General features: G+C 36.5%; 1 protein-coding gene across 2 annotated transcripts in view; it reads right to left on the bottom strand.

Moving 5' to 3' along the window:
- LOC126162482 (ribonuclease P protein subunit p40-like) overlaps positions 1-19,139 on the bottom strand; it is a 265,430-nt gene that overhangs the window by 166,360 nt on the left and 79,931 nt on the right. Inside the window, exon 2 of one of the 2 annotated variants that reach the window (XM_049919025.1) lies at positions 16,832-18,819. The exons of the other annotated variant lie outside the window; for it this stretch is intronic. Coding sequence (XP_049774982.1) covers positions 17,220-18,785 — 1,566 coding nt within the window. The 5' untranslated portion in view covers positions 18,786-18,819 and the 3' untranslated portion in view covers positions 16,832-17,219. Of the gene's footprint in view, positions 1-16,831; positions 18,820-19,139 lie in introns of those variants that run through there. 2 annotated transcript variants of the gene reach the window in all.

Here is a 19,139-nt window from a genome sequence, read left to right as displayed (position 1 = left end):
CTTGCACACAGCTTGACTATTCCTGGACTAAAGAAGAGACACACAAAGATCCAAACTCTTGTAATTGGTAAACAAATCTGTTGCAAAGGACAATGAGACATGAAAACAAGGCGAGTGACTTCATCAAATGTCAGTCAGAATTGCAACAATCATGAAATACAATGAGGCAAATTGTCTGCCTCTCATAAAACTTCAGTTATGCATGCTCCATAAATGCAGTAAGTGAGTAAATATGCAACTATTGGTCACTTATTGCTTGTTTAGAAAAGGCAAGCCAATGTTTTTCTGCATTGCTTTTGACTAAATTTAGACACAGTGGAGGAACTTTTTAAAGTGTTTTACACTATCAGTATCACAACTCTGTAGCTTTTGATACATCAGTTCGCTACACTAAGTTTTATGTAAAAATTATGGGTGGTGGGGGTGGGGGGCTGGGGAAGTGGCGGGGTAGTCCTGTCGCTCTTTCTTTTTGTTACCTGCTACCTTTCAGTTACTCTCCATGTTTCCTTCTAATTATGTTTAGAAGGCTATGGACTAAAATATTTCAATCATTTTTCCTGTGAACTTCAACACTGACCCGGTATTTTCACTTTTTTCTGAAAGTTTCCTTCCTTTTAGGTAGTACAAATCTTGCCTGGCTTCTTCTTAGATTTCAACTGGAAACTGTAGTCCATCAAATTGTTGTTATCGTCTAGATTGTCACATTGCACCTTATGGTACGATTCCTGTAAGATTCCTGGTTATTGCAAGTATTATTATACTCCATGAAACACGATATTTTGATTTCTCTATATTACTATTAAGTGAGATCCCTGGCTATTGCAAGTATTATTATACTTCATGAAGCACGATATTTTGATTTCTCTACATTATTATTATTATTATTATTATTATTATTATTATTATTTCTTTCCTTTCTCAGACGTTATGTCTGGTTAAAAATGGAAAGTGACGCGGACCTTGATCAAGTGTGACTTCCTTTTAACTCTACGGTATATGTTACATTGCATTTAGGAACTTTCGGGTAATTGAACATGTATCAATAATTACAGATTTCTGTAGTTGTATATATACGTTTGGATGTAGCTGTATTGCGTTGATGTACTGGTGGATATTGTGTGGTATGACTCCTGTAGTTGATAGTATAATTGGTATAATGTCAACTTTATCCTGATGCCACACGTCCTTGACTTCCTCAGCCAGTTGGATGTATTTTTCAATTTTTTCTCCTGTTATCTTCTGTATATTTGTTGTATTGGGTATGGATATTTCGATTAGTTGTGTTAATTTCTTCTTTTTATTGGTTAGTATGATGTCAGGTTTGTTATGTGGTGTTGTGTTATCTGTTACAATGGTTCTGTTCCAGTATAATTTGTATTCATCATTCTCCAGTACATTCTGTGGTGCATACTTGTATGTGGGAACGTGTTGTTTTATTAGTTTATGTTGTATGGGAAGTTGTTGATGTATTATTTTTGTTACATTGTCATGTCTTCTGGTGTATTCTGTATTTGCTAGTATTGTACATCTGCTTGTGATGTGATCTACTGTTTCTATTTGTTTTTTGCAAAGTCTGCATTTATCTGTTGTGGTATTGGGAACTTTAATAATATGCTTGCTGTAATATCTGGTGTTTACTGTTTGATCCTGTATTGCAATCATGAATCCTTCCATCTCACTGTATATATTGCCTTTTCTTAGCTATGTGTTGGATGCGTCTTGATCGATGTCTGGCTGTGTTAGATGATACAGGTGCTTGCCATGTAGTGTTTTCTTTTTCCAATTTACTTTCTTCATATCTGTTGGTGTTAGTGATCTAAAGGGTTGTAGAAGTGGTTATGAAATCGCAATGGTGTAGCCGATGTATTTATATATTTATATGAGTGATTGCTTTGTGTATTTTGCTAGTTTCTGGTTGTTCTGGAAATAATTTTCTTAAATTGTCTACCTGTCCATAATGTAGGTTTTTTATGTCGATAAATCCCCTTCGTCCTTCCCTTCTGCTTAATGTGAATCTTTCTGTTGCTGAATGTATGTGATGTATTCTATATTTGTGGCATTGTGATCGTGTAAGTGTATTGAGTGCTTCTAGGTCTGCGTTACTCCATTTCACTACTCCAAATTAGTAGGTCAATATTGGTATAGCATAAGTATTTATAGCTTTTGTCTTGTTTCTTGCTGTCTATTCTGTTTTTAGTATTTTTGTTAGTCTTTGTCTATATTTTTCTTTTAGTTCTTCTTTAATATTTGTATTATCTATTCCTATTTTTTGTCTGTATCCTAGATATTTATAGGCATCTGTTTTTTCCATCACTTCTATGCAGTCTCTGTGGTTATCCAATATGTAATCTTCTTGTTTAGTGTGTTTTCCCTTGACTATGCTATTTTTCTTACATTTGTCTGTTCCAAAAGCCATATTTATATCACTGCTGAATACTTCTGTTATCTTTAGTAATTGGTTGAGTTGTTGCTGCCAGTAGTTTTAGATCATCCATGTATAGAAAATGTGTGATTTTGTGTTGGTATGTTCCAGTAATATTATATCCATAATTTGTATTATTTATCATGTTGGATAGTGGGTTCAGAGCAAGGCAGAATGAGAAAGGACTTAATGAGTCTCCTTGGTATATTCCACGCTTAATCTGTATTGGCTGTGATGTGATATTATTTGAATTTGTTTGGATATTAAGTGTGGTTTTCCAATTTTTCATTACTATGTTTAGCAACTGTATCAATTTAGGATCTACTTTGTACATTTCCAATATTTGTAGGAACCATGAGTGGGATACACTATCAAAAGCTTTTTGGTAATCAATCTATGCATAGTGTAGCAACCTTTGTTTAGTTTCAGCTTGACATGTCAGATCTGCATCTATTATCAGTTGCTCTATACATCCTCGTGCTCCTTTGCAGCAGCCTTTTTGTTCTTCATCTATAATTTTGTTCTGTGTTGTATGTGTCATTAATTTCTGTGTAATGACTGGTAGGCATGTTATGGGGTGATATTTTGCTGGATTTGGTGTGCCTGCTTGATCTTTAGGTTTCAGATAAGTTATTCCTTCAGGTACTGTGTATGGGTCTGCAATGTAACTGTTAAATAATTTAGTTGGGTGTGAATGTGTTGAGGTGAACTACTTTAGCCAGAAATTTGCTATTTTATCTTTTCCAGGGGCTTTCCAATTGTGCGTAGAATTAATTGCTCGGGTGACTTCATGTTACAAAATTATCACTTCAGGCATTTGTGGTATCATCTTGTATGAGTCTGTGTCTGCTTGCAACCACCGCGCATGTCTGTTATGTTGTACCGGGTTTGACCATATGTTGCTCCAGAAGTGTTCCATGTCTGTTATGTTTGGTGGATTGTCTATTTTAATGTGTGTGTTATCTATTGTCTGGTAAAATTTCTTTTGGTTTGTGTTAAATGTTTGGTTTTGTTTCCTTCTATTTTCACTTTTTTGTATCTTCTAAGTCATTTGGATAATGCTTGTAATTTCTGCGTCTTTTCATCTAATTGCTCTATCGCTTCTTGTTGTGAGATTTTACCTGACATTTTTCGTTTTTTGTCTGATATTTCATTTCTTATAAATTGTGTTAGCTGTCCAATGTCTTTTCTCAGTTTTTCTATTCTGATCTGTAGCCTGTGTTGCCATGCTGGTTTTGTGGGTTTCTTCTGTGTGTTGGTTGGTTCTGATCTCTGCCTAGTGTGTATATTTAGTGTAGTGAGTGCTCCTATATAAACCAGTAGTTGTAATTCTTCCATAGTTGTATTTTCATTTATTTTGTTGTGTATGATTGTGTTGATAGTTGTTATTGTTGTATCGACTTGTGGGTTATTTGGCGGTCTATGCAAGAATGGTCTAATGTCTGTATTTGTGTCTTTGTATTCTATATGTGTCAGCTGAAATTTTTCTTCTATATCTAACATGTGTGTCACTTCGTGTTCTATTTGTGCTTGTTCTGGTGGCTGTCTTAAGATTTCGTTTTCCTCTGATTGTTTAATTGATGCGTATTGTTCTTTGTTTGTTTGCTCTGGGACGTTTGAGTCCATTACTGTATTTTCTTCTTCATCTGACTGCACATTATTTTGTTCCAGTATTTGTTGTACTTGTTGTTTGATATTTTCTAATTCTGGCTGGGGTATCCTGTTATTTTTGATTATTACACGGATCTGATCAGCTAGTCGTTCTGTTAAAAATTTTAATTCTGGGTATCTGGTAATAAATGTTGGGAATACTTGTGATCTGTATCCAGTTGTGTTGGTACCTAAGTTTGTTGCTTGGTAATAACAGAACATGAGGTGTCGATTAACTTCATCTGACCATCTCATCCTCTGTCTTTGTTTTCCTTCTAGAGTGTTTGCAGGAAGCATGCCCTGCAAAACACCTCTATTTGGATTTAAATCATTTTCCGTGTGGCTAGCAGTGTCGTTACCATTGTGGATGGGCATAAGGTTCAAGCGTCGACCCCGACCATGACAGTGCTTGTCCGAGGCTTCATTAGTTCTGTCCTGAACCAACTAATCACACTAAAAGGGGGGGGTTAGCCCTATTAGTGGTTTGTTCTTTGCGTCGCCTTTTATGACTGGCAGAACATACCGAAGGCCTATTCTTTTCCCGAGCCTCCACGGGTTTTATTATTATTATTATTATTATTATTATTATTATTATTATTATTATTATTATTATTATTATTTCCTTTATCATAATTTGAAATATTCACCTTTGAAACCTGTAAATGCTGATATACCCTGAGAACAAAACTAAACATCAATCATGCAGATATTATTCTTTGTGCGAAATGCAGAAGTGTCAGTGTCAATTACTTAATTATTTCTTTGAGAGCTGAACGTTTTATGATAATAAAAAAAAGAGCCATCCAGCAATTCAAAAAAATTAAATAAATAAAAAAGACAACCACTGCCCCCCTGTACTTGCTAAAGATGCATACACTATGTGATCAAAAGTATCCAGACACCCCCAAAACCATATGTTTTCCATATTAGGTGCATTGTGCTGCCACCTACTACCAGGTACTCCATATCAGCAACCTTAGTAGTCATTAGACATTGTGAGAGAGGAGAATGGTGTGCTCTGCAAAACTCACAGACTTTGAGCGTGGTCAGGTGATTGGATGTCACTTGTGTCATACTTCTGTACGTGAGATTTCCACACTACTAACATCCCTGGGTCCACTGTTTCTGTTGTGATAGTGAAGTGGAAATGTGAAGGGACACATACAGCACAAAAGCGTGCAGGTCGACTTCGTCTGCTGACTGACAGAGACCACCGACAGTTGAAGAGGGTCGTAATGTGTAATAGGCAGACATCTATCCAGACCATCACACAGGAATTCCAAACTGCATAAGGATCCACCGCAAGTACTATGACAGTTAGGCAGGAGGTGAGAAAACTTTGATTTCATGGTCAAGTGGCTGTTCAAAAGCCACACATCACACCAGTAAGTGCCAAACAACGCCTTGCTTGGTGTAAGGAGCATAAACATTGGACGACTGAACAATGGAAAAATGTTGTGCGGAGTGACAAAACATGGTACACAGGGTGGTGTTGCAATGGCAGGGTGTTGGTATGATGAATGCCCAGTGAACGTCAACAGCCAGCATGTGTAGTGCCAACAGTAAAATCCGGAGGTGGTGGTGTTATGATGTGGTTGTGTTTTTCATGGAGGGGGCTCGCATCCCTTGTTGTTTTGCATGGCACTATCACAACACAGGCCTACAATGATTTTTAAGTACCTTCTTGCTTCCCACTGTTGAAGGGCAATTTGTTGTATCTTTCAACACAATCGAGCACTCGTTCATAAAGCATGGCCTGTGGCGGAGTGGTTACATGACAAACATCCCTGTAGTGGACTGGCCTGCGCAGAGTCCTGACCTGAATCCTATAGAACACCTCTGGGATGTTTTGGAACGCTGACTTCAGTACAGCACTCTGTAAAGAATGGGTTGCCATTCCCCAAGAAGCCTTCCAGCACCTGATTGAACATAAGCCTGCGAGAGTGGAAGCTGTCATGAAGGCTAAGGGTGGGCCAACACCATATTGAATTCCAGCATTAGCGATGGAGGGTACCACAAACTTTTAAGTCATTTTCAGACAGATGTCCAGGTACATTTGAACACATAGTGTATTATTATAGGCATATATAGGGATACAACACAGATTATGCTTCATCTGAGTTGCATAAAGTCAATTCTGATAAAATGTCAGCTGATGATAAATCAATAACAAATTTAGAAGTTGTATTATAGCACCTGGAGTGGTTTAAAGTCTGAGAAGTTAAACGAAGCATTCTTTTGTTGGCAGAATGAAATTTTCACTCTGCAGTGGAGCGCACACTGATATGAAACTTCCTGGCATATTAAAACTGTGTGCCAGATCGAAAATCAAACATGGGACCTTTGCCCTTCATGATCAAGTGCTCTAGCAACTGAGCTACCCAAGCATGACTCACAACATATTGTATCAGCTTTACTTCCACTAGTACCTCATCTTGTGCCTTCCAAACTTCAAAGAAGTTCTCCTGTGAAACTTGCAGGACTAGCACTCTTGTAAACAAGGATATTTTGGAGACATGGCTTAGTCACAGTCTGTGGTATGTTTCCAGAATGTAATTTTCACTTTGCTTGGGTACCTTAGTCAGCAGTGCACCTGCTCATGTAAGACAAAAGTTTCGAGTTTGAGTCTTCGTCCAAGACACAGTTTTAATCTGACACGAAGGTTCATTTTTTTTGTTGCTATGAAACAGCACTAGCAGTTAACAGTTGCAAAACAGTCTCTACAAAAGCAATGTTACTTGACCTGTAGAAACAAAATATTCATGGTATTACTGCTATAGTCAAGACTTTTGCTAAAAAGTGTTTGCAAAGAGGCAGCTTCAGTGGAGCAAAGAACAAAACTAGGACTACCAATCAATGTAAACTTTTAAAGTGTGGGCTGTAATTATCGTAAGACAGTGAAACTTGGTAGATATTCTAATGTGTTAATGCAGAACCAATTTACGCTGGAAACAATTGGTTCCAATTCTGGCCACTAGGTGGCCTGTCACTGTGAATGCACATATAGAAATGTTTCCACATGTAATGGGTTAGGAATGGGACGTGGGCAGAAAAGATAACAAACAAGTGGGAAATGCATGATGTGGATTTTATTTTTAGCCACTGCTTACATGATCTGTTTGATATGAGCACCACGGACATTGATGAGATGCTCTACAATGGCAGATTTGCAGCTGATGGTCAAAATTGGAACTAATTTTTTTTCAGCGTAAATTGCTTCTGCATTAACACATTGGAATATCTACCAAGTTTCACTGACATATGATAATTACAGCTCCCACTTTAATTATAACTGCCTGGTACTTTCACTCTGTGTTCCCTACATGTTTACGCATGGAGAACACTAGAAGCAGCATGAAATCAAGATAGTGTGTTATTGAAACTATGAAACACATTTGACGAAAGGTATGGATGGCCGTACCAAGGTTTTTAGTATATTCTATGAATGCAATGATATCAAGAAAGGATCTTGGGTGACCATGTTCAAAGTAAACATAATTCTCAACAGAAAATTGTATTTTTAATCTTGATAATGCTACTGGAAATGAAATAAAAGGTCTACCACAGTCTCAAGCCACTGAGGTCTGCAATGGAACAATAATTAAGTGCCTGTTCTCCCCTCCTGTGTCTTTCAAAGAATTTCAATTGTTTCTTTAAGTAGAATAGTGTAAAATCTAATCAGCAATTTGGATTTGTATGCATCAATCCATCATGATTTAGGCTGTCTGAAATACTAAACAGTAGTCCTAATTATGTGGATCCCATATTATTGTGTCCAGCTTCCCTATTTCTTACCAAGATGAGGCAGCAGCACATACATGTGTAAAAAAATCTAGAATGTCTATTTCAGATTCAGCCCCTCAACCTGTTCATTCATTGTGTAATACGGCCTTAATTCATTCTATTAACTTATCATTCTCTTACAGGAATAAAACAGATAACAGTAAAAAGTAAATAGTATTCATACAATATTATAAGAAACATGTATATATAACCTTGATATCTATGTAGTGCCATGAGGAATGGGTAATCCTGAAAAGTTAAAGCTTCTTCGCTTGAAATACGTTCTGATCCCTCCCTACATACAACAACAGGTGATGATACAAGTGTTTGTCAATTACAGCATTGTTATAAGAGCACGGAAAATTGACTTCGTCTACTTGTACTTTGCATTTATGACAATCTAAATTATTCTGCAATTCTTGCAGTCTGTTTTTGTGGTGTTTTCACTTGACTTCTTTTGTATTCTCTGCCTCAATGTTTAAAGATAGAGAATGTGTAAATGTTCATACATAAATGCTAATATTGCATACAGAATTTCAGTAAATGAAGTTCTGATGACAATGTGGCACGAGATTTTATCTCAATTGCTTTTATGTAAATGCATGATTTTATGAATTTAATTTCTCTGCCAGAATTCATCCCAGTCTCAAAGACTTTCCATAGTGCTTTTATCTCATATTTTCTCATTTTAGTAATAACAAGCTAGTTCACAATGATGCAGATACTTGCAGGATTTTCTTTAACTTGGGATGGTTCTGTCTTCGAGTATTAATATCTGAAATAATGAAATAAATGTTGAGTACTGACTAACTCACAGCCATTAACAAAACCACCACATACTATATCAACATTTATTCCAAACAGGCTTATTATCACTGACATCAGTTTTTAATATTCCAAGAATTAAAAGACCAAGAACAGCTGCCTAAGCACTGAAATTTAGTTCACACAAATCATACCCACATAACTGAAATAATGTATTTAACAGAACATAATTGTAGATTACAGACAAGTCAATTACAGTAAACATACATATATTTGTATATTTTCGCACTACTCAATTTGAAGGATATTTATACACTTTGACATATCACAGTTTCAGCCTCATTTCTTAATAGAATAAAAATTTTCAAAAGGACAAGCCTTTATACAAAATCATAATGGATAGTGAAGCAAACATAGATAGTTACTCTGTGTGTGTCAGAGACGAGAAAGGGGGGGGGGGGGGGAGTTGTAGTTGGAGTGAATCGTAGCTAGTGCATTAGGAGAATGAAATAGTGGCAGTGGTGGTGTGTAAAGAAAAGAGAATTAATTTCAATAAAATGTACAAGTAAAACTATTTCAATATTTAATAATCAAGTTGTTGAAACTAACTGTATACAATACTTTTTTCAGAAACCTATATAGGCACAAAGTTCTATAGCAAGTAACAAAGCAGTAAACTTAACAAATTTACTTCTATTAAAAAAAACTTGCCATTCATTTTTGCCATTGCCTTTAATTTGCTGTAACTTCTTGTGGAAGTATACACATATTAGCTGAAATATTGTTTTGCAGCAATATTATTCCAGCTTTTCTGTCTGTCATACTGGGTAAGACAGATCCAAATAGGATATATAAACTTTTATAACCAGATTTTTCTCTCTCTCTAGAAGTAGACCTGTATCTCACTTTCATGTTCAGTGATTCAACATCACTATTTTCATACATTTAACACAACTCCAGTTGTGTCAAAAGTTTAGTAGCACATATTACCACTGCGCTCCATAAGAAGCTATTTTCATTTAATACAATAAATACTTTTAATTACACTCCATAACTCTAAATGAAGTTTATCTTGGACATTTGGTATTGACAATATTCTTGTTATAATTACATATTAATCACTACATGGAATTTCAGAAACTTTTACATCAAGTTCTTTTCCTTCTTGCCAGTGTTCAGTGTAGTTATTCTTCACCTACGTCAGGTGTTATATTCAAGGATATTTGGAGGACTTACAATAAAACTGTTCTCTCTCACTTTAATCAATTGCCTCAGTCAATGTTATTTGTAAACTAGCTACACAGTATAACAATGATTAGCACCAATAACAGTAGTTAAACTGATTTGTACAGCATTACATAATATGTGTAAAGCATAGGTAAATAGGAGGATTTGTTCCATGAAATTTCAGGTGAACTGCTGGATGTTGTTAACTTCCAGCTATGATAAACACACACAGTGCCAAAATATTGTGGCAGAAATTATTATCTTCTGGCAGTTTGCCTGAAGTTTTAGGAACCACTATATATGCCAGGAAAGTTTTAAATGTCACGGAACAGTATGTTATGAGACACGAGAGGATGAGTTATACACTAGAAAGTCACACATTAAAACCCAAAACAATAAAGGTATATAAACCAGATCACACACATCATGCATATTTTATCTTGGCACATGAATTTCTTGGTTTAGAATTGGTAGAAATCTCAGGACTTCAACTCAATAGTGTCCGTGTCCATCCACTGCCAACTTTGGTGATCAAACAATATAATGTGTGGTAGTACTGTAGTCCTTGCCAAATGCCATGTTTTATTCCCTTCTACTATGTGTGCTGGATGTGTGATAAGCAGTTTCTGCTCCATTGTGGGTAGTATCTACAACTGCTCATCACTGTCCAGAGAGAGTAGATATTTACTACAGAGTACTAGTATGATGCCTAGCCTGTTTGCTCCATCGATATCATTCCTTTCACAGTGGTATGCTCCATCGACATCGTTCTTTTGCAGTAGCAATCCACTTACAGGAAGAGCCTTGTCACCTATGTTCCTCAAACATCCCTCTAAAATCAATCAAGTTAAAGTGTGTGCATGTTAATGACTCTTCAACATAGCAGTAGTCTTGGTTGTAAATACTTAAACTTTCAACTTCTACACTGAATGAAGCAATCCCAGTGACGACAAATAATAAAACAAAGGTACCACTAGAAGAAACAAATCAGCGCAGGGATAATCACCAGGCCACTGTCAGAAAAGTGTAATATTTAAACAATAATTCATGTTTACTATTTCAATAGTAATACTGATTGCATGCCATTAAATGACAGCTGCTTGTTATTCACTTAGAAATAATATTTGCAGAATGTAAAAATGTTATGCATTTATAGGTGAAAAATAAATTCAGATTTTTTTTTTTGAGCATAGCGAAGAAAGATTAATGTTAGCTGTACCTCCCCCTTGTGGCCATACACACTCAAGTGTCCCTGTGTGACAGGCAAGGCAATACCTGGAGAGAGAGAGAGAGAGAGAGAGAGAGAGAGAGAGAGAGAGAGAGACGGGAGGGGGGGGGGGGAGGGGGGAGTAGAGATTGCTTTAGTATCACGTTTTTAATTGATGACTGTTTAGACTTGGACAATATAAACCAGATAGTGGGACTAAAACGTCAACTGACTTGGTACACTTCCTGACATGACCAAAAAAATAAATAGTATTCCTTAGCAGGATTTAAATACAAATTAGGTTGTTCCTTAGATGAACACATCTTACCTATAAGACAATCTTTGTAATTTTCTACAAAGATTCATGGAATTTTGTGATTAGACTGAGAAATGTGCATTAGCTAAATGATAAATGAGTTTACTTTTTGGCAGAATGGAGGTGCAACCACTTGTAAAGACTAAAATTTATGCTAAAACACATTAATTTTTCCCACAGGAAATTTTATTAATTATATACAAGTACAAAAGTAGGTGTGTGTGTGTGTGTGTGTGTGTGTGTGTGTGTGTGTGTGTGTGTGTGTGTGTTTTCGAGACCTGCTCCTAAACTACAGTACAGATTTCAGCCAAATTTGGTACACATATTGATTATTGTCTGGGAAGAAGTACTGCAAGAACCACCTACATCCCAAAGGTGATGGGGTGTGGATGAAAAAGTTGGTAACCCAACATCCAGCCTGCTCAGCACAACAGCCGTGTTATGGGATTGTATTGGGATGCATTAAAGGGATCTTCTGAGTGGATGGGCATGGCTGAGCAGAGTATGCAGAGGGGGAGATGGACAGACGGAGAGGTCAGAGAAAGGGGAAGGATGGGGTGGGCAGAGAGGGTAGGAGGATGGGATGGACGGGAAGGGGGAGGAGGGGATGGGCAGGTAGGGGGAGGAGGGGATGGGCAAAGTGGGGAAGAGCAGATAGACAAGTACGAGGAGGAGGGGATGGACAAAGTGGAGGAGGGGGGGATTGACAGGCAGGGGGAGGAGGGGGTAGACAAAGTGGAGAAGGAGGGGATGGACAAAGTGGGGGAGGATGGGGTGAACAGAGAGATGGGATGGAGAGCATGAGGGAAGGAGGGGATGGTGAGGGGAAGAGGGCAGAAGGGAGGGAAGGGGATGGGGAGGAGGAGGAGGAGGAGGAGGAGGAGGAGGAGGAGATGAACAGAGAGAGCATGAGGGAAGGAGGGGATGGTGAGGGGAAGAGGGCAGAAGGGAGGGAAGGGGAGGGGGAGTAGGAGATGAACAGAGAGAGGGAGAGGGGAACGGGGACTAGAAGGAAGGGGGAGGAGATTGACAGAGACAGGGAAATGATGAAATGATGGGATGGACAGAGACAGTAGATGGAGAGAGAGAGAGAGAGAGAGAGAGAGAGAGAGAGAGAGAGAGAGAGAGGAGGAGGAGGAGGGGATGGGGAGAGTCAATAGATGGACAGAGAGATGGGAAGGAGCAGAGAGGGGGAGTATGAGACACATGCAGGAGGCAGGTGGAGAGAGGTAGTGGGCAGCTGGAGAAGAAAGAGGGAGAGGAAAATATGGACAGAGATATGATGAGGAGGATATGGACAGTGAGATGGGGGAGAAGGTTATTGATAGAGAAAAGGGAGAGGAGGACATGTGAGCAATACACAAGTAAGTGTCAAGTGCACACATGGGCAAAGTTGCATATAAAAGGCTACTTAAAGAACAATAAAAATTAAAATTTTAATAAACTTTTTTGGAACAGTGATCAAAAAAATTTAAATTTTTTTTTTTCTTTTTAAAATTCAGTCTTGATTGCACTACATATGCTACAAGAACATAGGTGACCAGTTTCAGTCATATCACATGACCATCATCAGACCTGTAATTTAATTTAGAAAGTAATAGAAACCTTACTAGATTAACAATAAAATATGACAAAAAGCTTATAAGGATAAAATACAGTAAGACTTGTTATACCCATAGCATCCTTCGAAGATGGTAGGTGGAGCACTCTTCTCAGCTGCTGTGATGTCAACTGGTGCCATCAAGTGATGGGCATATGCTTAAATACAAAGATGCTCTGCCTACCTCTTCTCCCTCTATCTCACGTCAACCAATCTGTGTAGAATGGGTTCACATAATCGTCTAAACATAAAAAAAAAAAACAAAGTACAATAATAACAAAAAATAGTTATGTATAAAATTTCTCTTTACAACCATGGAACTACTTAAATATTGTAAATAATATCAATTAAAAGCTTTAAAATAACTGTACAGACGATGTATACTCAGTGTGCTCTTCTATGGGCTGAGATGGCACTACCACAATGGTTTCAAAGTCAATGTAGTTAATACGTTTTTGATTGTCATGTTCAACTGTAAATTGTAGTTTTGGATGTACAGAGTTCAATTTTGTAGTAAACCTATCGATTTTATCTTTTGGACCAGTTTCATGACATTTTAAAAAGTGTATGTAATATGATAGCACTCTGCAGCTAATCATTCCACTATTATATACATCACCAGTGGCAAATAAACTTAATATAAGACAGACACACTGACTATCATAGGTGTATACTTGCAGTCGAGTCACAACTCACATATCGATATGATGCCGCATTGCCAAAGACCTTCACAACATCATTGACTTTGAAACCATTGTGATAGTGCCATCTTAGCCCATAGAGGGCACACTGAGTATACATCATCTGTACAGTTATTTTAAAGCTTTTAATTGATATTATTTACAATATTTAAGTAGTTCCATGGTTGTAAAGAGAAATTTTATACATAACTATTTTTATGTTATTATTGTACTTTTTTTATGTTTTGACGATTATGTGAACCTGTTTTACACCAATTGGTTGATGTGAGGTGGAGGGAGAAGAGGTAGGCGGAGCATCTTCGTATTTAAGCATATGCCCGTCACTTGCTGGCACCAGTTGACATCACAGCAGCTGAGAAGAGTGCTCCACCTACCATCTTCGAAGGATGCTATGGGTATAACAAGTCTTACTGTATTTTATCCTTATAAGCATTTTGTCATATTTTATTGTTAATCTAGTAAGGTTTCTATTACTTTCTAAATTAAATAACAGGTCTGATGATGGTCATGTGATATGACCGAAACTGGTCACCTATGTTATTGCAGCATAGGTGGTGCGATCGAGACTGAATTTTAAAACGAAAATTTTTTTAAAAATTAAAATGTATTCTGAGAGCAGTACTGTGCAGTTTTAACTAGCTGAAGAGAAATTAGTGGGTGCTAAATTTATATTTCATACATTCTGGAGTACCTGCAACCAGAATATATCTGTAGCAGTAATGCAACCACAAACAAAAAATGTTGGACACTAGTGTAAAACAGAAACAATCAAGTTTCTGCACACCCATTTTTTCTTACTGAATATGCTTAATTTAATGGCTGACAGTGAAATGAAGTCGACAGTCCAAAATATGACCCGTGCTACAAGACTGTATAGTGATTTATTTTTTCTTCATCTAGAGTACTTTGCACTATAGAGCACAACAGAAAAATAATTCCAAAGCAAAAGAAACTAATAATTTTTTTATATTATTCCACCAAACAAACATTATAAAATTGAGGTGAATGTAATGTTCTTGCCAATAAATCGCACCAAGACTAACCACATAAGACTAAAATGACATACAGTGGGAACCATAACTGTCAGCTCCCCCTTTTTACTATGGTAAAGAGAAAGGAGAGGGGGAGAGAGAGAGGGGGGGGGAGGGGGAGGGGGAGGGGGAGAGAGAGAGGGGGGGGGGGGAGAGAATCTCAGAATCTACATACTGTATGAGTGGATGGGAGAGAAGGGACTGTGATAGGAAAGGAAGGGGGCAATATCATTTTGCAAATGAAACTGCTTGAAAAGAACACTAAGTCAAAACCAGTTCACACACAACTGAAAAATGTCTATCTTATTTGTTGGGAATGAAAATGGCTACTTTGTGGCACATACAGGAACAAAATATCCATGTAAATCATACAAATCAATGTAAAGAAATAGTACCTAAATGAAACCAAAAAGATCCATGAGTACAAGAGAAGTGAGCTCATGTTCATTCTTTAAGTCTTTGAAAGGTTTTATTTGGTATCCTTTAAGCCTTTTGATCCTCATCTTGATTCTACTTTTATCATTCCCTATGAGTCCAACATCAATCTGAATTTTAACCCTTTCAAAACAGCTTCAAAAAGTCAAAATAAAATTTACATTGGGTTGGCACTTAAAAGGCATTTTTCAAAATTTTCGGTAATATTTCTTGGGTTCCAGTACTTTTTAACAGTTAATAAACCTCATTTTGTCCACTGTGATCTCTTATGTGGGCACAGGAAAACCAATACATCCACTGTTTATCCAAGGCTTCTAATTTGGTATGTAGGTTTTCAACTCCTGTGTCATAATTTATAGTTTTCCCAATAAACTATTACTTTTTGCACAGCTATTGCAGCATTAAGATACACAGTTAATTTTGACATTTGCCAATTGGAAAATAAATCCATTAATGTTTGTTTGACAGTAAATGTAGACTGTGAAAAATAGTCGCTAATACATGTATAAGGCTATCTTCTAAGTGCTAGATTGTAAAACAAATGGTTTTTAATATATTTACCTGCTTGTTTTTGTAATGTGTGCTGATGTGGCATTGACTATAAACAAAATAAACATAATTATAGCTAATGGACTTTTCCAGCAGTGATGATGAACCCATCAGTTAGATTCACACGATTGAATTTTTTAACAAATGAAAGACAACACAGCACTACATAAGAAATTATAGCCAACTAGTGAGATGGCTGTGTGTATATAACTGATACTGTAAATCTCTTTTGAGATTGCTTAAATAATGTTAACTGCCTGAACAGCAGTAAATAATCAATGGAAAATTTCAACCAAACAATTGACATGAGAGAGAGAGAGAGAGAGAAAGCTGCCTATAAAGCAACTAAAAGAAGTCAACAGCAAAATTACGTTTGTGTGATATGTCAAATTTGAATAAACAATACTGTTGTCAATATACACAACACACATTCCTCCTTGGAAATAACATCTCAAAAATATGAAACATAGCTACAAATTTACAATGATCACATTTGTTTTACAAAACCAATGAATTTCCTTCCTTCTTTATATGATTTTGTTTATTGTTATTATTATTAATACAGTAGTAGTTGTTGTTGCACCTCCCGCTGCAGAACTGCAGTAATATTTAAGTCTACAATTCTCACTACATCTAGCATTGTAACCTGATACCTACAAATGCTCAAAAAGGAACTCTGGAGACAGAAACACAGTCCTCACAAACTACTGGAAAAGGTATTATCAGATTGAACAAATGTACGGAACATAATGATCAGTAACATGGGAGAACACAAAACAAAAAGTATTGCAAACCAACAACAATGACAACAGAGAGAGAGAGAGAGAGAGAGAGAGAGAGAGAGAGAGAGAGAGAGAGAGAACGCAGGAGGAGGAGGGGGGCAGGGAGAGGGAGGGGGGTCTTCAGAAACTATATCAATATTACGGTCTGTCTGTCACTAACAACACAAACAAGAAAAGCACCACACCATAAAATTATATGAAAATGTATAGATCAGAAATGAAAAAGCAGCCATGTCACAAAAGCATGCACAAAGTTACTTTCTGCAATAAACCATCAAGAAATACCATGTTAAGGATATTAACAGTTATAAGTAACTTTCAAAATATTTGTTTCCTTAACAACAACTATGATTAACCCACCAATATTGTTCAACTATCCATTTAATTAATTCTGCTGAGTCCACAGCACCTTGCAACATTTTTTTCTGTGTTACATTATTAAACAGTCTTCTGACATAGCAAGTACCAATAAATACATCAAATATGTACAATGCAATACTCAAACTTTCTTAATAGCCTCATGAAAGACTTATAAAAATAAGCATTTCTTACAACACTGCCACAAAATATATTCACACGTTTACCAACATCTGCTGGTTTTTTTGTACCTCAGGTACCACTATCACAAACATTATTACAATTTGATGCCAACATCACAGAGTAATGCAGCAGCAAATAATTACATTCGATCTGCGTTGCTTCACTTCTAACAACACAATGTTATACACAATTAGGAATCGACCACAATGCACTAGTATGACAGAGTTGGTCTCACATCCAAATCAGTGTTACTATTTTTCAGGTGTTCCCGAAATTGCTGAAGCTCAGCTGGAGAGATTCCTTGCCAACTTTCTAGTTCAGACAAAACCCTGAGATTATCACAGTGGTTCATTAACAAATTTACAGTATGCATACTCAAATTATCACTATACAAAATTTTTAATTCTTCAAGTTTTTGCATTGGGTTGACTGCCAGAACTTTAGCCATTGTGTCATCACCAATACCAGTAGAGGAACCTAACTGTATATACTTAATGTTGAAACAACTAGATAATAAAAATTCAAGATGTACAAGTGCACAGTCTACAACACACATTATGTATTCCAAATACTGGAAAGGTTTAACTGAAAGTGTCTTCATTGATACAGATGTATGCTCTAGAAAATCACAGTTATAAAAAACTAATTTTTTTAAGTTTGGGCAAAACTGGCTAATGTATATAAGTGCATTTAGATCAATTTCTTCTACATGTTCAAGGTGCAACCAAGTCAGATTTTGTCCTTTGACTTCCAACAAAAGCTTGACATGGTCAGTATAAAAATCACAAGACATAAGTTTCAGTTCTCTTAAATCATTTAGAGCTGCAAGTACTGTAAGGTCACTAATTCTTTCATCATGGTAAATGGAAACATGTCTGACACAAGGACACATCTCTATAAGTAAATTTAAATGATAGGTTGTCACATCTCGGCTCTGGAAAATATGTAATCCCAGTGGATGAGAATATGTGCTGGAAAACCGTAAATGTTCAAGAATGGTGCCAAATTCATCACAGCGCCCAAGATCTCTTAAGTTTTTTAAACCCACTAACAATTCAGCATAGCCTTCAATAGATACAGAAGTTCGATATAACAGTAACTGCCTCAAATCCTGGCAATTCAATAAAGATGGTATACTGCGATCAGTTACAGAGCGTGATGAAGTAACATCTAAGATGCGTAACCTACTACAGTTGTTTGCTACAATTGATATAATATGATCAGTACAGTCAAAACAAAGACAAAGTGATACTAAATTTTTCATTGCTGTGATGCCCTGTATAACCGTCTTTTCAAAGTCAGAAGTTTTCCAGCCTCCAGAACCAGATCCAAGATTCAATGTTTCAAGGCCAGTCATCTTCTCTAATGTTTGATACAAAACATGTCTCATAATTTTTGGCCACACTGAGATATTCATTTCACGTAGATGATAGTTGACTGCAACTTCTGTTAACTTAACAACTATATTCATTTTATTGAGAAAGAGCCACATGGGTTGATCCTGGCTATAAGAATCTTTTGTTTCTTTTATTAATTCACTGACTGATGTTAAAATATGAGTAGCCATTTTATCAAACAGAGATCTAGGAACACTTGAGTATAATAGTTCATTCAGCCATTGGAAGGTGTTCTGCAAATACTCAGGACGTTGAGTTGGCATTTCATGTGAAATAGGTGATCCTGGAGATATCATGATGCGGCCTATGTGTGCCACAAACTGACCAACAGCTGCAAGACTCAATCTTTCTAAAGATAAGGGCTGTTTTTTCTTAGGCATTGTTACAAACAGAATGCACTTGTCAAGCACTGAACTGCAAAGAAAATAATTATATTTAGAATTTTAAACAATGTCTATAAATTAGTGCATCATAATATTTTTCATAAAAGAGTACAATTATTTAAAACATAAACAAAAAATCCTATTCAGGAAGCTTATTAAATACATTACCTTATCAGCACTGCTTTAAGTTGATGCAGTAATGCTATTTAAAGTTATAAACAAATTTAATATTTGTGGCAGGAATATTAACTGGTTCAAAACTTATAAACACGTATATACAGCCTCAGGTTCTAATTTTAAAGTTCAAAGAAAGCAATTAACTGGTTCACATATGCGGATCAGAACATAATG

This window comes from Schistocerca cancellata, chromosome 2, assembly GCF_023864275.1.
Source record: "Schistocerca cancellata isolate TAMUIC-IGC-003103 chromosome 2, iqSchCanc2.1, whole genome shotgun sequence".
In the NCBI taxonomy this organism is placed as follows: Eukaryota; Metazoa; Arthropoda; class Insecta; order Orthoptera; family Acrididae; genus Schistocerca; species Schistocerca cancellata.
This window is presented reverse-complemented; position numbering and strand designations above follow the sequence as displayed.